The sequence below is a fragment of the Antrostomus carolinensis genome, unplaced genomic scaffold, assembly GCF_000700745.2.
Source record: "Antrostomus carolinensis isolate BGI_N321 unplaced genomic scaffold, ASM70074v2 scaffold6324, whole genome shotgun sequence".
NCBI lineage: Eukaryota > Metazoa > Chordata > Aves > Caprimulgiformes > Caprimulgidae > Antrostomus > Antrostomus carolinensis.
Window position 1 is genome coordinate 45,247 of NW_010311293.1, and position 25,142 is coordinate 70,388.

The 25,142-nt window shown below is 44.3% G+C and overlaps 1 protein-coding gene across 1 annotated transcript; it reads left to right on the plus strand.

The window, feature by feature from the left end:
- Positions 1-2,103: 2,103 nt before the first annotated feature.
- On the plus strand, positions 2,104-24,592 carry UBASH3B (ubiquitin associated and SH3 domain containing B; the record flags this gene model as incomplete). The annotated part of the gene is made up of 13 exons (XM_029084670.1): positions 2,104-2,161; positions 2,739-2,925; positions 3,420-3,618; positions 5,934-6,103; positions 8,292-8,500; positions 15,010-15,145; positions 15,549-15,669; positions 16,586-16,708; positions 18,545-18,637; positions 19,397-19,541; positions 22,428-22,534; positions 23,468-23,577; positions 24,455-24,592. Coding segments are annotated over 13 exons (1,796 nt in total), but the record flags the coding sequence as incomplete, so codon positions are not given.
- Positions 24,593-25,142: the final 550 nt, after the last annotated feature.

Genomic DNA, 25,142 nt, shown 5'->3' on the forward strand with positions numbered 1-25,142 from the left:
GGCAGGTGCTTGGACCAGCACTCTGCTGATCTCAAATGAATGCTGGCAGACACGGGCAGCAAAATGCTTCAGGAGGAAGTATTTTCATAATCATGCATTTGCAACACAGCCCTTTTTTGCAGCATTATCTTTCTGCCTTCCTCTTACTCTCAAAATGAACAAAAATATGTATATTCAAGGGGTGGGGAAGCCAAAGGCAGAGCTGAAACACAGCTGAGTCAACACCACATGTCTACAAGCTGGTGGGTAACATTGCATATGCCCGCATGGTTATCAGGGTGCTTTCAAAAGTCATCACTGCAGACAAAAAGGGCGACAGAAGCACAGTAAACATCCTACACAGCACTATGGGCAGAAATAATAAGTGTTGGAGGGTCCCAGCAGCCCTGATCCTACAGCCACGGGTTGGACCCTGAAGTCATGAGCCTTTTCCTTCACTTGGACCCTCTTCCTATAACCAACCAGCAGCACCTTCTTGCAGCAGATAATACAGGGTGCATAGTACGTTGATCTTGTCCCTTTGGTCAGACACATTCCCTCTAACTTCAAGATGTCAGCAAGTCTTTTGCATTATTATCAAGTTGCAATATACCATATTTAGTAATATTAGGTTATGGCCTGAGGCCAAGATGGTGTAAACTAGAAGTTTTCCTGTCCTCAGTCAGATTTTCTGTCACTAACAGCAGGCAGCTCTGAGACATGGCGCATAACCCACAGAGCAAAAGGGAGGCAGCTGCTCCAGCCAAATTAACAACAGGAGAATACAGCTGGCTGTCACCTTTGTCAGTCCCCAGGCTGTACTTCCCACACTGAATGGCAGCCAGCAGAGCTTTACCTTCAATGGGAGCTGCACTGGTGCCTGAATGCATTCCCTGTTGTCTAACGCTGGGAAAGACACCTCTGACTACCAGTGCAGTGTGGTGGATCTGTAGGATGTAGATGTAGGATGTGGATCCTTTTCTGGCACTGCCTGTCTGTAGGATCCCTTCCCCTTGCCTGGCTTTGGGAGACAGCTGCCTGGAGACCCCACTGTTGCCTTCTACAAAGGCTTCTTGCTCTTCAGAACTTTTTCCACACACACCATTTTGCATGGGTGTGTGCTGAATGTGTGCTGGTTAACTAGAGTAAACCAGCACCCTGTTCATTTTTGCCTCTTTCCTACCTCACCTGTAGCACTAGTTTTAGAGCAATACTGCACATCTTCACTTAAGCAGGAAGCTCTGAAATCATCTGTTCATGGGGAATTTGCCTCCTGACACACAACTGAGGGCCCGACTTCTGCCCCATGACCCTAATGTTTCTATGCTTTTCTGCCTCTTTCATTCATAAATTTTGCTAAATATTTATGCCATTTGGCTTCTGGGTGAATTCCTCATTTTGGGAGTCTCTAGTGTTACAAAGCTGAGCTGACCCACAGCTGCATTTCAGTGCTGATGTCAAGTATTTGGAAAACACTATTATATGTCTACAAGTTAAACAGTACTGAGCTGGTTGGTTCTGTAACTGGAAAATTTGCTGAACAGAAGACTTGGGTCTTCCTAGCTGGAGAGAAATGAGATTTACAGGCATTCTGAAGGGAAATAGCAAAAGAGCACTTTCAATGTAGCAAGGACTGAAGGGAGCTAGCAAATTCTGGCAGGTTATTGTAACCTGAAATATCTCACAGGGTTTGTGCCCCCTGGTGGCATTTGAATTTTTCTTGTCCTCAGTGCTATTGCAATATCTGCATTTCCAGACCCAAATCTTCTGATTTTCATGCTAAGCAAATGACCAGCAAAGAGTTCATGAAATTCTAATAGCCAGTGCTTCACTATCCAGAAAAGCACCAGTCCAAGGAGGGAAAACCCAGAGGTCCATATCTCATACTTGGAACAGCTTGCATGACTTTGCCCTTCAGACTGTGTATGGCGATTTGACAGGTATCACATCCAAGAGAAAGCCCCAGGGCTGAGAGAATCAGCCCAGAAAACATAACCCACAGGTTTCTAAACACACCATTACAGCCCTTCCCCAGCAAGGACCCAGGCTCAAGCAACAGATGTGACTATAGCCATATAACCCAGCATCACTGAATTATTTTTATCTATTTTGCTCTCTCTTCAGACAAAAAGCACTGGCATCGACAGGTGGAAGAAGTGTTCAAGCAGCATGCGACTGGTTGGTATGAAGTAATAAATGTTAAAAAAAAAAAGTAAAAGAAATCAGTGAATTTAATGTTTAAGATTTTAGCCATTAGAATGTGGAATATTTCATCAGGGACATTATCTAAAAAGCACTAGCAAAATTAGTGAGACATTATTTAAGTGCTGTAGACAATCCAGAAACAAGCCTTGTCTCAGTGAGTTTGTGATCTCCAGTAATAGCAAAAAGATGTGAGAGAAAGGAACTGCTACTCTCGCCACCCTAGCACCTAAACAGAAAATAGAAAGCTGCCTTTTCAAAGATGTTGAGCAATTTCTAGTGCTCTCCTCCCTGTGTTTTGTACACCCTAAGTCAGAAAGGCTGAAGCAGTGACATGGGTTACATCTTCAGAGCCTCAGTCTGAAACTAAAAACCAATTTTCTGTATTACTTACTAGTGGTAATGGGCTGCGAGTGAGATAGTGCACCTCTCTGCCTGACCTGCCAGGGCTGATTTCTTCCATAAACGGAGAACAAAAGGGAGTGAGGACAGGGGAAGCTGATTTTGCTGAAAAAAAATATATGTCTGTCAGTCTAACAGTTCTTTCTCCCTCTCAGGCTGTTCTCCCATGTGGGTGACCCGTTCCTCGATGACACCCTGCCCCGAGAGTATGTCCTCTACCTGCGCCCCACCGGCCCCCTGGCTCAGAAGCTGTCTGAGTTCTGGCAGCAGTCAAAGCAGATCTGTGGGAAGAACAAAGCTCACAACATTTTCCCACATATCACCCTTTGCCAGTTCTTTATGGTAAACCAGAGCTCCTCTCTTCCTTGCCTTTATGCATGCATTCATGAGCAGCCCTTGCCAGGTCGTTATATGCTTCATTCAGTTGCTGCAGAAGGGTTTGTGCTCAGGGGTTGGTGGGGGTTGGTACCAGAATGGCCTGATGCCTAAGGCTTGCTGAGGAGGTAACTGGTTTTTAAACAGGTTGTTTTCAGGGGAGAGCAGCAGCAGAAGTCCAAATTCTCATAATCTCAAGTGATTGTTATCATGAGAATGATGGGGGGAGGCGGTTAGGAAGGTTACTTGGGGATAGTTGATCCTGCTTCGAGGACAAGGGAGGGGCAGATGATTTCTAAATATATCTTTTTCTATACCCCTGTTCTTTTTCTCAATGCATAATAGCAAAGGTAGACCATTTCCACCCACCCACCCAAGCCTTGCCTTGCACTAGAGAGCTAAGCATAGGCACAAGGAACGATTCTCCACTTGAGAAATGCTTGTCCCATTTCCTTTGGCAGTGTGAGGACAGCAAGGTTGATGCACTCACTGAAGCTCTGCAGGCCACCGTGATGCGGTGGAAATGCAAATTCCCTGCCCCTCTGCCTTTGGAGCTCTACACGTCCTCAAACTTCATCGGGCTTTTTGTCAAGGAAGAAAGTGCTGAGGTGCTCAAGAAGTTTGCTGCAGACTTTGCTGCAGAGGCTGCTGCTAAAGCAGGTGAGTGACTATGCCAGCAGCTACAAAGACCTCATGGCTTGGTCAAGGCTTGACCATTTTCAGAAACCACAGTTTTGATGGCATGGAGAAACAAAGCTCATTAAGCCAATAACTGATTTTTAAAAGTGGCCTGAAGGGTGAGAGCCTGAGAGGAACACCCCATCGGGTGCTTTGGGTTTCAGCGCTTTTTCAGTTAAAAGATCACCTCATACTTGGTCTCAAGTGTTGTCTCCTGAAAGGGAAGTTGACATTTGGTGGTTCCTTAACCTTTCAGACAGACGCTTTGTCTGCAAGGCTGAGCATTTCCTGCTCCACTTGCTACCTCAAGCCACTGCCACAAAACTTTCCTCAGCTGTGTAAGAGCTGTGTTTGGTTTTTTGCTCCATTTCTCGGATGTAGAGAGGACTCTGCGAGAAGACCCCAAGTGCCCTGGCAACCTAGGGGGAACCTTTTCAAATCTCAGTACCAACATGGCTGGCTCCGTTGGCTGGTCCTCTACTGCTTCTGGAGAGGGGAACCCATCAGGAACCGAGAGGGGAGAGATAACCAGAGCACCCAGTGCTCCAGGGATCTCCACGGGCTCTCTGGGTGTCCTCTGATTACCTCCAATTTGGAAGTCAGAACAGCACCAGAGGAGTATCATAGCTCCCTGACTAATCCTCCCACACTCTGTCGCTGTAGTACTCAGCCTGGACCAGTCACAACACAACCCGTTTAGTCCTTCATTATCACAAGCTCATCCTGGAGTTTAAGTGCATCAAGACATGGCAACTTTTGAGTCCCTGGGGTGTTTCTGCGCTAAGACAGGCACCCCATAACACCATGCAGAACAGCTACAAGTCTCTGCCCCTGGTTCAGAGGAAGAGATACAGACGTGTTGCAGATTCATCACACCTCTGAAATGCATTGCTTTCACCTGACACTGACCTAGAACTTCTCTTCCCTTTAGAAAAGGGAGGAAATGGCTGTTATCCTTACAAATGCACATTTTGGAAAGTAGCAACAAGCACAGAGACATTAGACAGGTCCAAGGACTGCTGCAGCCATGTGAAAATGGTACCAGTGTTCCCCTGTGCAGAACGGACATACCCTCCAAACCAACACAGTCAGAATCACACAGAATCACAGAATATTAGGGATTGGAAGGGACCTCAAAAGATCATCTAGTTCAATCCCCCTGCCAGAGCAGGAACCTAAACAAAATTACACAGGAAGAGGCATTTATTATCCCAAAAACACTGACCCAGAAGAAGGAAGCATCAATGGCTTCTACCAACCTTCTGCCCCTGCAACTGCTTCAATTCAGAGCAAAGTGGTTGTTTCTTAGGGGAAGCCAATTGCTGCATTGCAGTCCACAGCTTGGTCAGGTTATCATATTAAAGTCTCTGGGGGTTTTTCAGAGATCCAGAGCATATTTTTTCTTGCTGATCAAAAAAAAAAAAAAGATGGATGAGCTTGCAAAGCTACCCCTGGCTGGCATTTGGAACCAAGGCTCTGAATAGCTGCAATTTTGACTGAATAATCAGTCAAATTTAATTGCTATTTTTGGTTGAATAAGCAAGAATAAATTACATGCAAACAATGTATCCTGTGATATCCACATCTCCTGGAAGAGTCCCAATATTTCACACACTTTCACCTTTCTGCTTCCTGGAATCTTTTCCTAATAAGGGTTCTTTTTCTTCAGGATCACTTTGAATCATTATCATATCAATGTCTGTTCTCACAATTTTGGAGTACCTCACCCTCAGTGGGCAAATTGGTAATCCAACTAATGTCCAGGGAAAAGATTTAATCAACGTGCATGAACCTGTAAATTCCATGGGTTTGTAATCGCTACTGTAGGAGAGAGAACAGAGGAGAGACAGTAAAAATTAATATTTTTAACTTGTTTATTTTGGATCGAGCCTCATTGCTAATGAAAGAAAGGCCACCCCTTTCCTGGAAAAGTGTCTTTTTTGGCAGAAGACAGACTGGGTTCAAAATTATAATTGTTATCACACCATCCAGAAACTGTTTTCTGAATGCAAATTAGTTTTGGCAGTTTGGCGAGGATGCCTTGTCTACCACCCTGGTGTGACTCAGGACTGAATCAGACCATGAATCTCTAATAATTTGATCCAAGGTTCAACAGATATAGGGAACTCAAGTTTGACTTCCCCAAAGTGTTTTCAGAAAGTGCCCTACAATTTGTTCCACTTGAGCTATCTTTAAACATTCGACTCCCAGCTCCAGTTCAGAGGCGATAGACACTCTTACACCTTTGAAAAGCTGCTAATCTTGACAGTCGCTTGTTAACTGCCATCTTCTTGCAGATGTTCACGTGGAGCCCCACAAGAAGCAGCTTCACGTGACACTGGCCTATCACTTCCAGACCAGCCACCTGCCCACGCTGGAGAAGTTAGCGCAGAACATAGATGTCAAGCTGGGCTGTGACTGGGTCGCCGCGATATTCTCCCGAGACATACGCTTCGTTAATCATGAGGTAAATTTTTGGAGCCTGTTTCAGTCCAAAAATTAAAAGAAAACATGACCTAGCAGAGTCACAGGCTGTTTCAGCTGCATTTGCAGCTCGAGAGTGCTCACAAGCTGCAAGCTGAGTGAGGACTCCCAGGCTCGCTGCTGAGAGCAGTGCAGATAACACAGCACAGACTATACAGAAATTTCTCTTAGGTCCCACAAGGACACAGAACATGGATCTCCCACGTCCCACCCATCATCTTATCAAACAGACCATCTTGCCTTTTTTTTGCTTTTTACTCATACTGTCTAGACTTGCTATTTCACCCACCTCATTTCTTGGTTCTTGTGGGAACAATGTCCTGCTGGATTAATTAATTCTAACAATTACTCTCCTGTTAGCTCAACATGAACTGGTCTGATCTCTCAAGAACCAGGCCAGTATATAACCTGACCACTATCCATTTCTTCTGTACAGACTTGATATTATTATTAATCACAGCTTTTAGTTTCATCATGTAAGAAAAGTTTACCCTCATGACCTATATACTTCAATTACTCATATGGATTCTATAACTGCAGTATCTAAGTGTCTTAACATCGTTTTCTTAGTAATGTTGTTTTCCAACACAATATACAGGAAAAAATATATTATTTCTATTTTGTAGATTGGGATGTTGGGCACAGAGAAACCATGCACGAGATTAATTTCACCTCCCTGTAAAGATCCCCAAGTTAGACCTCTAAGTCTGAACCAGTCTGCAACTCCCTTTATACTGAGGCTCTGTGGGGAGAAACAGACACTTCCAGAAAGGGAGTCATATGTCCCACCCAAGATGTCTTATCTCAGGATGAGACAAATCAATTTCTGGAGAAGGGAACCTCCAGGAGGTGTCTGCTCAGGCAGCTAACTAGATCCCTAAGGCTGGGGTGATTAATCCCACTGAAGTGCACCATCCAGAATCAGACACACAAAACCTGTGGTGGAGTGGGAAAAAGTTATCTTAGTCCAGCACATGATACACCACGGAGTAAACAGATGCTAAAGCTTCTCAAGAGCTTAAGTCTTTCACGCACAGCACCCTGACCCATCCAAGGCCACGCTTCCCATGCATGACAGCTTCCTTTCCTATCCAAAGAGTCATCTTGCCCTTCAGAAGCTGCAAGTAGTCAACACTATCACCAATTGTGAAAGGAGCTGCTGATGAAAACCAGCTCACATCTTTGCATATCTAACTTCAGGCAGCCACGTGTGAAAGTTCTGGCCTTGTGGTGTCGGGTGACAGTGACTAGTTTCCATCTTCCTTTGAAGATACCACAAATAATCTAGGAGGATTAGTGAGCAAAGGGGCTGACAGCATCAGGAGATCAGAGCTGCTCAGCAGATTACGGATTTTTTTTGCATGATGCTATTGCAGAAGTTAGGCTTGGCCAGGGACAAGAGTGTGTTTGTTCTTCTTTTAAATGAGGGACTGCTGTAGCCATTTCCAAGGAGGGTTACTGACAGATATTTAACACGTCTGGATTCCTCATGCTCGAGTGAAGATTACAGAACTATACTCGCTGATCTTTCCTCTCGCTTTTAACTTAATCCTGTTCATATTAGAAATATAAAGAAAACAATGTGGCCACATCCCAGTATTTCTCACCTGTGCGTTCTCACAAACTGTTTTGAGAGCACAGTGTCGCAGATTCAAACCTGTTAGCTTCCTGACAGTGTCTCTGCCTCGTGTTGAAAAGCAATAGCAAAAGGGAGAACTGCTCTTTTAGATCAAGCACGAACTGCTAAACCAAAAATGGTCACTGACCACCACGGCTGTGTAAATTCCAGGTCACAATAAGAATTTGGTTCCATTTTTAACCAAATCATTTTAGGATGCATAGATTTAAGCACATGGTCATCTTTTTTTGCTTGCTCTAAAAAATCATCCCTCCCTTTCCCTCCTGGTTATCAAAGACAAGACTGGAATCAAAGAGGGAAGGACGAGTAAATACCTACAAAAGCTTTCCAACAGCAAAGAGTGGGAAGTGGCAGGAATTCCCTGAAGGTGAAGCTTTCCTGGATAAAGCACAAAGTGATGCATTGCAGGGAGAGCTGTTCACACCTTGCTAAGGTTAAAGGTCAGGTATGGAAGGGCTCCTGCCCAGCTCTGCTAAAGGTTCCCTTCCATTAACAATCCTTTCATTCATTTGTGCTTCTGTTTCTCTCCTAGACTCTGCAAGTGATCTATCCTTACACCCCCCAGAACGATGACGAACTGGAGCTGGTCCCAGGGGATTTTATTTTCATGTCCCCAGTGGAACAAACCAGTACAAGTGAGGGCTGGATTTATGGCATTTCCCTTGCAACTGGCTGTTCTGGGCTACTGCCTGAAAATTACATCACGAAGGCGGATGAATGTGGGACCTGGGTGTTTCATGGGTAGGTAAAGCTGCTCAGTCCACTTTCCATCACTGTAAAAAGGGGACTCAGCAGCTGTGATTTCACCTGGGTAAGTGAAAAGTCTCCTAGGGCCGCTGAGAAGGTCACTTGGTGGAAACGTACTGGCACACAAAGCCCTGTCTCATAAGCAAAGGAAGAGCAGATGCTATCCTTGTGCATGGAATTAGAGGACGATATGATTTATTTAGCTAAGATGATACAGCAACTATTACTCATAGGATCTCTGCTGCTGGTTAATAGAGCTGGAGCAGATGGCTGCTGTAGAGCCACTGCTGTGTAGACACCTCTGTGGTAGGACTAGAATCAGGAAGGTTTAAATTTGAGCATTAATTTGGGAAGCAAGATGTGTGTATAATTCCTTAGGGAAAAGGACCTGGGATCAGCAATGTTTCTTAAGATACTTAGCAAGATTTTCAGAAGTGGTTAGTTTCCTGCCTGTCATTGGCTTCAGTGAGAATGCAGACTTCCCCTTTTGAATAAGGTTATGCCTTATGCCTCTTGATTTTGACAGGAATTAGTTAAACAGCAATAAATCTAGTGCTTGAGGGATGGGTCTGGGTACTCCTACAAGGCTGTCTGCATCTCTAAGCACCCAAACACCTTTGACAAATCTGGAGCACAGGGAGCATTTTGTAGGTAAGAGCACAAGACGATAAGGAGAGGGGAGAGGCACGTTCCTGCCCGCTGCCCTTCAGCAGGTACAGAAGTTTGGTTACAGTCACACCAGAGAGCAGGTTAGTTACAAAGGGAAGGGATGGAGACACAGTAAAAAACCACAGAGAGTTCATATCTAAAATTTTAGTGGGTAAATGTGACCTGTGGGGAGGGTCTCTAAGCAGAAAGGGAAAGCATTTGGTAACCGATGTCAGCACAGGGCAGCCAGAGGAACTGACTTAACTCGGCACTTAACAGAAACTGATCCAACAAACCAAGCAAAACAGAGGAAACAAAGAGCAAAAAGGGCAAGCAGTCTTTTTCTTTGTGACTTTTCAGGTTTAACACATGCAATGTGGTAAAGGACAGAGAGAGAGCAGGCACAGGGCAATCGTAGCTTGCAGGCTGGCTTCCAGATGTGACTGCCACTGACCACTGCTCTTCTGTAAACCAGCCCTGGCTTAGCCCCGAGTCCTCTCCAGCCCAGAAGCCCATCAGGTAGGGACAAGCATAGCAAGAGATCACTCATTTACCCCTCCTGTCAAAACCACCTATTCTTTTCTTGCCTGCCCTCTGAGAAATGAACACCACTAATAAAGGGCTTTCATCCATACGTTAGCCAAACAGAACAAACCTATCTATCCTGAGTCTGTCACTACCAAACTCCAACTCATCTTTCATTACAAGGAAAGAAAAGAGCTCCAGTAACCAGAGCTTAAAGAAATTAAAAGCAAGACACATGGGCAAAGTCAATCAAAGTGTTTGTATGAAGATGGGACTTAATCCAGACCCTCCAAGCTGCAATCCAACAATATCATCCTTTCTTCGCCTAAAATTTGCCAGCCAAAAGGGTCTCAGGTCCAAATACAACGCAGTATCCTGCTCCAGTGGACCCTGCTTTTTTCTCTTACAGTGCCTGGAAGAATTTTGAGGCCTAGGGAGTAGCATGGGAAAGAATTACTACTGCAGCAGCAACTAAAGGGAAAGCCAAATGTTTTGTAACTCCAGCACCTCTGCCTTCAGACAAGCAAAGAAAGGAAATGCCCCTTCCCTGATTACCACTGAAGACTATAAATCATGACTTGGAGCATGCAATATGGAGCATTCATCAAAAACATTATTACATACCCAGAAATGGTCTCATTTTACACAACAGCTTCCCACAGGGAATATTAGGTTATAGAATGTCATGCAGTCCAAACAATACAGCAAGCAAGGACAACCTAAGCCCTACTGCTGTCTAGGCCACAGTATTCACGGTAGGATCCTTGTGGTAAGAGAAGAGCGGCACACAGATATCTTCATTTCATAGACGTGAAAGTAAGCATGGCAGTACTCACCATGACTGCAGGAGAGCTGCTGCAGTGCAGGAGATGGGACCCAGCTCACAGTGCTGGGACCAAGGCTGCTGTTGGCGAGCGATGCTGTGATCCCAGGGGCTGGTTTGTGTTGTCTCTGTGTACAAAGCCATGTCCTGTTTCATTCCTGCAGAGGATGAAAACGAAAGAAATAACAGCCATGGAGCTTTCCCTCCTAATCACAAGAGACTGCATTCTTCAAGTGAAAATCATGCATTATTGAGATCATCACGAAAATACAGCTCACTCTGGGCTGCAGCACCCTGGCTATACCACGTAAGGGATATGACAGGCAAAATACTATTCTGAGATATTTGATTGACTCTTTAATACAGCAAAATCAGGTTGTTAGTTCCTGCACATTTCACCTGAAAAAGGTTTCCCTGTCGCACTGCTCTAGCGAGACAGAAGTTCAACTGTGACCTTTGCACGACAGTTTTTAGGGCTAATATTCAAATAGTGCCTGAGGAGCTCTGCCCAGCACACAGACCTTCATGGCTAGCACTGTACAAACACACAACAAAAAGATGTCCCTGCCCTATAATAAGGTCTGTACCTCAGCTGCAGACCAACAGGCTGCCATCTCTAAGAAGACAAGTTTGATGAGCTATTTAATAGGGGAGAACAAGCTTTGCCTTCAGGGCAGTTACTACCCATGAAACCAGGTTGTGTCTTGAGAGACTCCAGGTCTGAATTTTTTCCCTATCTACTAAAAATAGGAATGGTATCACTTCTATTCTGCAAACCCCAAGGATTTTCCATACATCTAAACTACATCGCTGGCTGTGGCACATCCCTGCATGGTTTCTTCTCATGCCAAGGACTGGACCTGCTGGTAACAGTGAGGAGAAACATTCGGTTTCTGATCAGTGCTATAGGTTGGAAGATAATTGAAGATATATTGCTTCAGCTTTGCACACAACATGACCCAGATCCTAAGTCTGTGTAACCCATTCTTGCCATCCCTCAGTAAGGGTACACGAGTGAAAAATAACCTTTCTGAAGCAAGCACTGGACTCTCCTTAGGGGAGGAACTGGTTGTGTTTGTATTAATGTCAGGTGATCTGTTCCAACCGAGCCTAGGTGAGGACCTGGCCATAGGGATGTTACAAACAAAATACTTTTCCCCCTGTATGCTATCAAGGTGGAAATCCTCTCTTGGTAGCAGCAGAAGCTACTGGTGAGCTGAAACTACTTGGAATGAATCCAAACTACAGATCCAGTATTAAAGAGATATATAGATTTATATATGTACCTTAAAAGCTCCCCAGCAAACTGCTTGCAGGGTATTTTCTAAGTTGCCTTTCGTGCCTGAAAATTAGTGGGCTACCAAGCCAAAAGAAGAAACTCTACCCTCAGCACATGGAGCCTAGAGGAAGTGGGAAGCCCAGCAAAAGTACAAGTATTTTCTTGCCCCACAGAAGGCACAAAACCCAAGCACTCAAGACATGGGTGTCTCTGCACATACGTGTGAAGGCATACGGCAGAAGTGGGCTATCTTTGTATCTGTAGACCCAGCATCACTCTAAAGGGAAAACTTTTGGTGGTTCCCTGCCCTGCTTTTCCATGACCAGCAAAGCCAGAAATAGTCACCTCCTCTGCCCCAAAATGGATAGAAGTGCTGTAGATATTACACAGCAGTCTATTTCAGCTCCCCGTGAGATGCCAAAGCTATTCCTTGCCCCTTTAATAAGCCTGAGAAATCAGACTTGGCAGAAGTACCAGGGGGAGGAAAATCAGACCTAATTTTTCAAGCTATATTTGGGCCTCAGTAGGTTTTTTTCCACTCTGTCTTCCTCCTGTTCTGCAACAATGGCTGGTTCATTTTCCCCAGGGATCCCTCTCCTCTAGGTAATGATGACTGATGTGGCAGAGTACCCTTTTCCTACACAGAGCTGAGGACCAGCACTGTTGTGCCATGACAGAGACCTTTTCTCCAGCCTCTGCTGCAGCATCTCCATTCTTCAAGGGGCCTTTCCTGGCTGGGACATTGCCTCTAGGGACACAGCAGTATCACTGACAGAGCAGTGAAGGAAAGGCATCATTCAGAAGACAGTAGATGTTTTCTGCCTTCAGTCTCTGTTTGCCAAGCAGAAGAACCACAAAAACCTTTGGGAAAAGCTTCCAAACAATGACCTATGCTTAGAAGATGACTAAACTGAAATAGCTTCAGCGGTTTCTGTTTTCCAGCAACATCAAGGAGATACCACTGAAGACAGGCTGATGGCTCTCCTCCAGACACAGCAAGATAGTATGCCTTTGCCTTATCATCATTCACAGCAAATCCTAGCATCTATTAATAGATAGTAAAGCATTCATGGCCTTTTGATAAGGGCTTAGAGATAAAGAAAGTCTCAGAAATTGTGCAGCAGCTCCTGGGGGTAAAGGGAAGAGGGGTAACCAAACAGATCCTCAATAATCTCCAGGCCAGTGTCCTTAAAAGAACATCATATGGGCTGAGACAGGATGAGGGGCTGGAAGGTGAAAAAAAGAAGTAAAGACAGAGAGCTCAGGCTCAAGATCCACTTTGTACAGCAACAGAGATGTATCCTAGCTCAGAATTCAGGTTCTTCACGTATTGAGATACTCAGGTTTTCAGGTCAGTGAGGATGTGTCTGTGCCAGCTGCACCCACACTCCAAAGCTGACCACATGATATAGTGACAAATGTCTGTTCGTGCTCCCTGCTCAGGGCTTAGCTGCCCTGGGCTTGGCACTTGCTAATACACTCAGGAAACTTCTGGATCAGAGTTGGCCTTATCCTGCCAGCTGGAAGTATGGTCCAAGTGTACTTCTGCCTGCAATATATCGTGTGCATATATTCTGAGGAGGACAGTTAGAGATGACAAGTAATACTTCCCTCAGTTCATCCACAAAGCTCTGCTGCCTACATTTAACTCCTTTTCAAGATCCACCGCCCCCATTGCATCATACCATGCCTAACTCAGAGGTATTTACTGCCCTGACCTCTGATGCTCTACCTGCATTTGGGAAATGAGAGGAACAGTTCCTTGGCGGAAGCCCAGCCCTTGTTGAGAACTCACCATGAGTAAAATATACAGTTAGGAGAACTGGAAATGCTAGGTCAGGTCTGAAAGAGTAAGAGCAGGAGGCTGGAAAAGTTATCTGCTGCCAGTGGGCTGTGCCCACAGTGGCTGCTGCCTCATGCTGTTGGATGGGGATCAACAATGCTCTCCCCAGCAGAGTTGGTTCCCATCCCCACTCCCCTTTGCTTGCCAGCACTTCTCTGCATGGCATCTTCACCTGATCGAATAAGCCAGCACTCCAGTCTCATCCTTGCATCCTAATTCCACCCGATAAGCGTGGAAACTGCGTGGAAAAACCCCAACATCAGGACCAACGATGTAGTATTTTTTTCTTCTTTAAACTGGTGGAAATCACATGATCTCACAGATCAGTTCTTTACAGAAATGTAGATGACCTATTTTTGTTCCACTGGTAGAGGCACTCAGTATTATTTTAACAGATATGAAACCCCTCTGAGATTTTATCCTAACTAGGTGCTAGTCAGGAAGCAACATCTGACATATTTAAGGCACCGAAAAGTGCAAGCAACGGCAACTATTCCTGTCAAAGTAAATGACCATATACATTACCTAACGACGTTTTTTTTTAATGACTAAGCAAAGATAACCCATACAATGTAACCTAATCAGCAGAAGGTCACTGCAGCTTCTGTAATTGCCTGTCAGAGTTTACTCCCGAGGGTCTTGGTCAAAGTCCTTGAACGTCTGGCGCTTGAGAGCTTTATTCAGAGGGACCATCATTAGATAAGCCCCTTCAGGGAGAATGGGACCTATTATATCCCTTTGGCTACACTTAACAGGAAGAACTGCTGAGAATAAATTCCCACTGTATAAAGGAAACGGAATAGATAGCACTGAAAAATGTAGAAACATCAACCCAGAGTGAATATGCCATGTCCCTACCAGGGGATACAAGCTATTTTGTGCACAGGAGCCCTGAAAACTGCCCAGCACGAGAGGCAGGGCTGTGCTCCAGCTTTCTACTGAAGGAATAGCTTATGCTACAAAGGTGAGTGAAAACTCCCTGTAGCTATTAGTTTCCAAACTCTGGTCCACAAGACTGTGATAAGTAATGTGCAGCTGGTCCACAGATGGTGCCAGTGAGCATCCTGTGGCTGGGAGGAAGGTCTTGGCATTTTCCATGAGAATATTTGAGTGCTGACAGAACCTCACAGACCAAAGTTTGGGAATGTTGTTCCGTGAAACTGTTACTAAGGAAACAGAAAGCCTGTTGAGATGGGATTTGTCTCTTCATGTGTGTACATCACCTAGCAAGGTGCTGTCTAGGCAGCACTAAAATACAAATAATAATGTAATAACATGACAACAGTAATTATCATCAGTTCTTGAAGACTATAGAAATGTCCTCACTGCAGCCAGAGCACACAAAGTCCAAAGCATTCCCAAAGACATCTTTCTATTTTTGGCAGATCCTACTCCATTCTGAATACTGCATCTTCCCCGTCCCTTCAAGCCTTCACTGATGGAGCTCTGGAAAGAAGACAGCAGGAAGATCAAGGACCTGGGGATGCAGGGCCACTCACTATCATCTGCCAGAATGTGCAGGTATGGACCCACACGTGCATACAAATCACACACAGTTTTATTGGCAAGTCTTCAGCAACTGGGTTTTCCCCAACAACTTATCCTCTGGTCTCCTTTCTGCCAGCATCAGAAATTACAAGTTAAAGTTCTTTACAAGCTTTTGAATTACATGATTAACCACAGGCACAGAAGACATGGCTGTCCTCAAACCTGCTCTTAGAATGGGGCAGCAGTGCCCCATCCTCTGCTCAATTAGCAGCTTTATACCAGCGTGAATTTACCAACTTCAGAGGAGTTCCCTGTACCCACATTTGCCTGAGAGTGAAGCGAGAGGTGCCTGGTCCTGACTCCCATCAGTAAATCAGATCTCAGAAAAACCCTTCCACTTCCATGAAGGTCAAGCATGCTGTAATTTTTCTTCCAGCCCCTGAGAATTACCAGCCAGCCAGGGCCCCAGAAACGCTGCCTGTTTGTCTGCAGACACGGGGAAAGGATGGATGTCGTTTTTGGGAAGTACTGGTTGTCACAGTGTTTTGATGCCAAAGGTGAGTTGGCTCCCATGGGTCACTTAGGCTCGAGGTTTAGATGAAGGAAGGAGAGTGGCAAGTGCCTGAGGCAAAGCTTAGATGGAAGCTGTGGTTTCCTAACACAAAGTGTGGCAGAGTGGCAGAAAACCTGGGTGCAGAGCACAGTGATGCTAAGGCTGCAGTCAGGAGCAGAAACACAAACCATGGACTAAATACTACATTTGATAATATTTGGGAAACTATTGCAAGAAAACCTTCCATTAACACTGCCAAAGAGCATTTTCATTTGGAAATGAAGTCATGATAACGGTAGTCAGTGTCCAGTGCAAACATCTACTATCTCCACCTGACTCTCAGTCCTAAAGGAAAACAACACCCTTACAGGTACAGTTCAAAGTGCCTTTTGGGGCATAAATTGGAGTTTGAAACCCAGTAATATGCTTGAGTTTCAAACCACAGTTAACAGGCTATAACTTCAGTCTCTCTTAGACTCAGAGCTAATTGGAAATTTATCAAAAGTCTTTATTAAAAAAATGCCAATATCTTGTAGCCAAAATCATTGGGAAAAAGGATAATTTTACAACTACTTTCTTTATAAATTATGTTTGAAGGGCTCTGACGTTTTAGCCTTCTGTAGAGGTGTAACATCTGAAGTTTCATTTGTTGTGGGATAGAAATGACGTTCCTTTGAGGTATTAAATCTGTTATAAAGATAACTTTAAAAACATTAGCATCGCTCTCTGCTGATTTTGAACCGATACTTAATTTTCTCAGATTCCTGACATTTTTCCATGGGAAAAACTGCTCGACAAGCCAGGTCTAGGCAGCACCTGCTAGATGTGGAGGTTGTGGTGAAAGAGGGTAGAAACAGGTGTGATTCTCTCTGCTGCCTTCTGATCAATTCCAGCAACTGCTTCTAACCTTTCCCTCACAGGAAGGTACATGCGTAGTAACCTGAATATGCCTCACAGCTTACCTCACAGAAGCGGCGGTTTCAGGGATTATGAAAAAGACGCGCCAATCACCGTCCTGGGCTGTACGCAGGCAAGGCTTGTTGGTAAGTTGTCCTCAGCAAACAAGACCTTGCCCAGGAAGCTTTGCTATCTTCCTCCCCACACACTCAGACAGAGAAAGAGAAAGTGCAAGGCAGAGAAAAATGAATTGGGTGCCCTGAACTAATGGGATTCAGATGTTTCAAGAACCTTCACTTTCCTTGGCAAGCCCTCTCTTTCAAAGGAAACTTTGTCTCCTTCAGCTGCTGCAGCTGAAGAAAAGACAAAGCACAAAATCTAGGACATGGTATGAAATCAGAGCCGTTAGCACTGCGATTGCAGAGCATTCATTACCGTCCTGTAAACGTGCTGCACTGGAAGATGCTGTCATTACCAATGTTGATGAGAAATGCAGCAGTGTGATGACCACCTCATGCAAAATACACTTTTCCCTTTAAGATTTTTACAATCTTAAATCTTGATCTGCAGTTTGCTACACCAATATAGTTGTGTATATTGGTGTAGCAAACTGCAGAGATTGTTTCAGAGGCTGTATACAGCCTCTCTGGCTTTACATTTATGTGGCAAAAACACAGTCCAAATTATTTTGTGGTCTGCCACCCCCCCATCCTTGTCCCTGACTTCTGAGCCTGTTGGTTTGTGTATAGAGAGAAAATTATTTGGTAGTCAAGGAGCACATATTGAGCACTGTGATTCAGGAGCCCAGCCCCTTAAAGACATGAGCTTCAAAGAGCAGTACTTAGCATTTTCTCTAATTCAGATCCTTTAGAGTACTTTGTGTTGGTCACATTCAAACTAGGGCAGCTAAAATTATACTTGCTTTTTTAAACAAATATAAATCACTGTATAACAGCAGGATGCTCAGACTCCAGCCCACATGGCATCAGGGTTCACAGTATGCACATAACAGAAGGCAAATCTGGGAGCAATCTCAGCACGCTTTGCTGGTATCATTATACTGCATACGTGACCCAGACGCCATCAACCTGCCAGCGCGGCTGCGGCGTGCCGGCCATCTGCAGGCAACCGCTCCCCGCTGCAGCAGCACAGCTCGACCTTGATGATTGCTGGAGCCCTAATTCCTCTGATGACTAAAGCAAACGAGCAGTTTCTCCATGATGGAAGGCTGTGAGATGTGCCGCTCCTTCTGAATTACCCCACTTCTCTCCAGAGATTTATAGATGGGTTTGACACGGTTACAGCCATCATTAAACATATGAAGTTGAGGTTAATAACCTCTACTTGCTCCCACTTCTTTGTCCTGCCTCTTCAAATATAATAAAAATATAACTCTTTCATACTACAAGTCTGTGAAATGCTGAGCAGATTCCTGTTCTCATTTGGTTCCCTTAAGCACTGCAAGAATATTAATAACCCTAATAGTGGAGTTGATTCTTATCTCATTTTCAGTGATCTTCCACCTGTGTAATGAAATGGTAATTTATACTAGTGAAGCCAATTGAATTAAGTTTAGTTTGAGTTGAGTTGAGTCATTATGATTTACACCTTATAAATGAAATTAAATTAAATTCAATCTCTCTCCAATTTTTCTCAGCACATTGCCTTTTGGCTAAATCTAAGAGAAACAGAAACTGAGCAAAAGCTGATGTGATATCTTTGCATACTGGTTAAGTACCTAGATGCACGTGGAGCAACACACACAGAAAAATGTACCCTGGTTCCACAGCTGTGAACATTACAGTGGCCAACACACCACTGAAATAAAATACAATGGGTACATGTATTTCCCAAAACACAAGCAGTGCCACTGGGAAAGCTGCTTTAGCTACTTGCTGGGTGGCAGATACCCTCCATGCTGCTGTTGCTGTTACAATGCCATTTGTCTGCTTTTAGTCACGGGTGTTGAAACTTGTTTGCAGGTGAAGCCTTGCTAGAAACAAATACCATTGTGGACTACATCTACAGCTCCCCATCCCTACGGTGTGTACAGACAGCACACAATATCCTGAAAGGTAAGAACCCAAACAAGCAAGAAAAGCTGCATTCTCCTCACTTTCTGATAAAAACAATGCAAACCACATAAAAAGAAGCCTGGCACGGGAGACCCCAGTAAACGGTAATTTAGGGTGAGGATTATTTCCATGGAAGTTTACTTCCCATTAGCACAACACTGTCCAGAAGGAGCCCTTTTCTAATTGCATAGTGTGACAAGGGCTTAGGCAAGTGGTGTGCTGGCCCTAACACCAGCTGCCGGTCAGGGCTGGGTTTATTGCCCACCCTGCAGAAGCCAGATGTGTGTTCAGGATGGGTGGACACATCCAGCTCATCATGCCCTGAGTCCTCTGCTTGCTCAGGCTTCTGCAGCTGCTCATAGCTGCATGCTCCCATAGCAACTGCTACCCCCCAAGAAATTTGCTACCCTAAGTTAGAGTAATTTAGTGCAGAAACTGGGAAGGGAAATAGTGATAGAGGCATGAGATGACCTGGCATTGGAAACAGTTGAAAAACACCTCCAAAATACAGTCATGCCTAGGTTCAGTATATTGCATGTATATATGGTACCAGCCAGAGGTTTACATTCCCTGGCATATCATATGCCAAGTACATACATTAAATACTTCATCTTTCATACCTACTATTAAACAACTGACTCCTTAGACAGGAAAAAAAAATAATTTACAATCACACTGAAGTATTAAAGCTGCAAAGTCTTGCTGCCTTCCTCCCCAGCTTCTTTCATTGATATCTGGTCTCCTTTCTTCCTTTTCCAGGTATGCAACAAGAGAACAACCTGAAAATTCGAATAGAGCCAGGCTTGTTTGAATGGACCAAGTGGGTCTCTGGGAACACTCTACCTGCCTGGATACCCCCCATGGATTTAGCTGCAGCTACTCTAAGCGTTGATACAACCTACAGGTAGCAGAAAGGGGGGTGAGAGGGTCTTACATTGCTTTTTGGTTTTGTTTTTGAAGACTTAACACTCTGATGAGTTTTAAAATTTAAGCAGTGACTGGAAGAGCTGCTGAGGCTCCCAGAATAAACTTCGAGCAGGCTTGAGGCTGCTGTGTTGAACGTGACCTGAGAATGACTTATTATAAACCAAATTTCCCAGATCACTGGCAAAGTCCAGCTATATTGCTGATCATAGACATCCTTTTTCCAGTACTCTTTCTGTCCTGGGAATTTTTCAGGTGCCCAGGAAACTCTCAAAGTATTTTTGTTTGTTTTAATCCTTTTCCTAAAACTTAGGAGTTTGGGCTCAGCTAACAGAACTAGTTTTGCTGACTCAGTTCCCTTACCATCACGTTCACACACTGAACCAAATCCTGGGCTTATTCACACCTGCCCTTCCCTTCCCCAGAGAAGAAAGTTTGTCTGTCTCTATTATGATTGGCTTGGTGATGGATCTTAATTGTAAATTTTACATCATGCTGGAGAACATGTTTACATCTGTCGGGAATTCAGGGTCTCCTGTGACATCAAAATTCAGAGGTTTCCTGTCAAAGAGCTAAATGCTAATCATTTATCACTTCTCAGCAATTATATCTGAGAAGTTTTTAGTGTACAAAATTGCAGGTTTCTAACTGAAGTTTTCATGCTATTCAACCCAAAACCAGTTGGTGAAAGCAAAGAAAGTAAGGGTCTTGTTAAAAAAACATTTGAATGGCAAATGTATAAACACCACTGATCTTTCCTGCCACTTTGCAGAAAAGGGAAATGCAAAGATAATTCACTCAGCTTTCAGGGGCGCTGACAGAGCCACTCCAAAAGCAGAGAGCTGACCTTCCCAGAGCTTGGCATCCTTGCCAGCCACCCCTGTGCCTGCACAGACCAGCCCTGGTGCCTGGTTAGGCTCCATATCCCAAACTCGCGCCCTTGCTGCCAGCCTCTGCTGCTTTCCTTTTATCCAGCCACATGGCCATACCTCTGCATTCCCAGTATCATTGCCAACAAACACAGTGGGGCTGCTGGGAGCAACCTACAGCCAGAGTCTGGAGGGAAACTCAAAACTGTCTCCTCTGACTCCCCAGTGAAGCATCACAGCCACTCAGCCCAACACACAAATGCTTTTTACTGTAAGCTACAGAGAGAAAGGCTAAATAAAACCCAGCAGAAAGAGTCATGTGGCAAAGAATAGACAAGATGATCTGTTCAGGCTTCCTCCTCTCAAACTTATGATTCATTTATACAAGCTAGACTCAAAGAGCTCCCACAAAGAAGGAAACTCCAAAAAGGTCACACAGTTCCAGTTCTCCACTGCACCTCACTGCTGAAATACCTGTATCACTATGACTTCTTGCAGAGACTAGCCCTTTCTTTCTTAGTGTGAGCCTGATCACTGCCTGAACAATCTCAGATAAAACCAAACATTTATAATACACACATAGTATATATACACAGGAGTTCCACCTACATGGTCTTGGTGACAAATATTTGGTGGCTGGGGTTTTGTGGTTTATTTTATCACCAGAAACACTTAGTGTTTCCTGGTGTCTCAGTGCACCTGTGTGTTTAAGCACCCTCCAGTGGAATAAGCAGTCGAAGCATTAAAAAGAAAAACAAGAAGGAAAATGTAAAGAAATTTTTTTTTTTCATATCTAATTATACCATAAACCACTTGCATTGCATCCTTCCAGTCTGCAGCTAAAATTCCTACGCTCACAGGGTATCTCAATAGAATATACTGTATTTTTCTCTGAAAGGGTATCACGTGGCTAACACAGGAGAGTCTCTGCTTCAAAAAATACAAACCTTCCAGGAAGACAATAACGAATATTCTCAGCACAAGAAAAGAGCCTGCTCTTGTGTGCTCAGCTGGTTAGGTGGGGGTCTAGGTGACAGCCCTCCTGGTGCCTGTCTTCTCTCACAAGGGTAACTCCTATAGAGACATCAGATTACTGGATGGAGGGAAAAGTCAGGTCTTTTCCTTGCACCACAGCATGAAAATACAGCCTTTTGCTTCCTATTCCTTTCTTCTCTGCACATCAGCCTACTCAGGTGACAAACTGGCCAGGCAATGCATTGAAACGCCCGGGCCCAGAAGGAGGCCAGCCAGTTCCAGGCATTTCCCAGCAATACAGCTTTACAGATGGCCAAAGCAGCAGTTTGCCTCTGCCCTTCACCATCAAAGCATGAGCAGCCAGCATCTGCCTTCTCCACGCTCCATGTTTCTCCCTGTGTCTGCCCAGACTCCTCAGACAGACACAGATGCTGCAGCCCACCCTCTCAGCAGGCTGGAAGCCGTGGTAGCACAGTGCAGACCTCAGTCTGGCAATGACAGCTCGGGCAGTGGCTCGTCATACTGCTGGGACCGCCTGTCCGCAGGCAGCTTTGTCAACACCATCCTTGTCCCACTGTCCCTTCTGGCTCACCCACTCCTGCTGGGTACAGATTTTGTTCTCCTACCACTCACTAACTTTATATGGCTGAGTGAGCCATATAAATCTGCTGATCAAGGGACACATGCCTAAATAAACACCAAGTGGCATCATTATTGCTGCATGCCATTGCAAAAGTAACACAGATATAATCAGCAAGTCATATGCTGCCTCCACTAACCGGTCCACATTAGAGGAAGCAGTTATCATCTTCCCAGCTAACTGAAATGTCTTAATGCAGGAATGGCAAACATCTCAGTCCTGAAGTTTAAAAATCATCATAGTGGTTCTGACACAAGATGCAGTTCTGGGGATTTGGGGAATTAGAAGAATTAAAGCAATAGATACTTTCAGATAAATCATAACTTGCACTTAAAACTTTGTCTCTTCTTCCAATTTACCATACTTGTTTTTCTGCTCACAGACCTCATATTCCTGTCAGCAAGTTAGTGGTTTCTGAATCTTATGATACATACATAAGTAGAAGCTACCAAGTAACAAAAGAAATCATCAGTGAATGTAAAGGCAAAGGTAAGTGCTACAGAGGGCATGAAAAACAAGACAGGCTCTCTGGACCATGAATGATGATATTCCTAACCAGTCTTTCCCTCTTCAAGGAAGGGAATCCCCACACCTGAATCTCTTACCCCCTCTCACAGAGACATTGGAACCTCCAGGTTCAACTGTATGTGTCAGAACTATGAGCTCAGATACCCTCAGCTTATGAGAAAGGTCCACAAACTTAAGTAGCAGAAGTACTTTAGGGATTCCTACCCACCACAAGCTATTTGTTTCTCAAGGGAATAAAAAAGCCATTTGCACTCTGCTGTCTGTTCCCAGCATCGGATGGGACACCCTCCATCCCCTGTCTGAGCTACTCCTCTGAAATATATTACCCATAGAGACTGTAGAAAATTTCTCCAAACACAATATTGAAATCAAAAAATCTTTAGCTTTTATTTTTCATTCACAATATAGGAATAGGATGTTTCTAAGTTCTGGTGATTTCACTAATTTCATTTTGCTGATCCATCTCTACATTCTAAGCTTTTATTTTAATAGTTTGCACATAAACCTCTGGAGCACAGTGTGGCATTGGTTGTAAAGGGTCTTGGAAATAGAAATCTAAAGCTATCACTGTGGAAAACCTGCAACTGAAATTAAAGTGCTTGTTTTATTCAGAATTAATTTTTAGGTAGGAGGAAAGCATTTGCTTCACAAGACAGCTGAAATCTCACTGGAATTCTTGCTTTCTTCAGAAAGCCATTTTAAAACTAAGTAGCACTGAGTTAACTATTATCCTGAAAGTTGAGAAATGCTCTAAATATGTTACTGAACCATGCTTTTCCCCCCATATACACAGTTGAATGTGTTGTTACATGATAAACTGAACTGATCTCGGGTGCCAGTCCCTAAAGGTGGCTTCATCTCCCTCCTCAGCCTGCCTTTCTCACTTTATTTCAGGAAATAACATCCTGATAGTGGCACACGCATCCTCCCTGGAGGCTTGTACCTGCCAGCTCCAAGGCCTCTCTCCGCAGAACTCCAAGGACTTTGTACAGATGGTCCGAAAGGTAATTGCCACCAAGGAGTAAAGTTCACTGGCTTTACAAAGAGAAAAGAAATTTGCACTCTGCTTAACCAGGCAGAGGACGCTTTGTTCCTCTTGTCTGACGGTTCCACACATTACTGAGTTTCACCCATTTCAGAAGACAGGAGAGTAAAGCAGATTGGTTTAAGAGGCTTATCTTAACGTGTCACTTCTGTCACAACAAGGGATCAGATGCCCACCTATAAATGAGCTTACAGGGACTCTGCTTTATGCTTGTAGATACTGGGGCTGTACAGACTCCCACGGTGCTCTCCACTGCCAAAAACACCTAACCACAGTTAACAGGGCACTTCTGCCCTGTAACACTTCCCATTCTCACTTCGCTCTAAAGAGTTATTAACTGTCAGAGAAAAGGACTGAAAATTATAATGGGGTCTTCTGCCTTCATTCCTTTACTCCAGCCCTGGCTAAGGAGATGGCATTGCCCACTGCCAGCCTTGCAGACACTCTCTGGGATATTAATAGCTGACACTTGATCTGAGGAGACTTGAGCCAGAGTAGAATCCATATTTCTACTCCATTGCTGTGCTGGCCTTCAGGGTTTGGGACTATGTCAGCCAAGAGGACATCTTTGGTTTGAAATGGCCCATATTTAAACTATGTTACAAGGGTATAATCTATCTTTCCCAGTGTTCTGCATGTACAATGGTGCACAAAGTCTGTCTGTCACACTCAAGTCCTACAATCATCTTTTAAAAATGGACTTTAAGGAGAGGAAAGGAGAGAGAAGACAGTGACATACTTCAGTAGCACAGCAGGACTTCAGCCCTTAGGGGAGCTCCCACCTTGCACTGCATGATCCTTGCTCATTGCCTTTATTTCCATCTCTGTTCACACAGATTCCATACTTGGGGTTTTGTTCATGCGAAGAACTCGGAGATACAGGTGTTTGGCAGCTTACAGATCCCCCCATCCTCCCTCTCACGCATGGACCAACTGGAGGCTTTAACTGGAGAGAAACCTTACTACAAGAATAGGCAAAGCTACATGAGCAAGGGAAACCCATGGCCTTTCTAAGCATTGGAGAATGTCTCTTCTTTCTTGTGTTTATTGACAGCAGAAAAATAGTCATAATACATTCAGTGGATCACACAAACAGCTGTTCTAGCATATCTCTCACAGAGCCACAGTCATGCAAAAATTCTAATATACAACTAGGCAAATAGAAAAGGGAATGATTTGAGGGGAAAAAATATTAAAATAGAGATTGAAGCCCTTGCACAGCAGGGAGTCTCAGTTTAGTCAGTAGCTCCGGTAGATTTTCCCACCTTGAGCTCTGATAACACCAGTAGCTTTCACTGCCTTCGGTACCACATTAGAAACAACTAGCACTGTGTAAAAGTTGAGCATTCAAGATGCTGGGGTTTGGGTTTTTTTCACTATTATTTTTGCAAAGCATTAGCAGGCTCGTTTAGGACCACGTGTTGACACCCCCCTCACTCACAACGCCCAAATTCTCAACACCTTCTATAAAGCCTGTCACCACCAGCTGGAAATAAGAGTCCAGCATTGCCTCTGCAGGCAGCT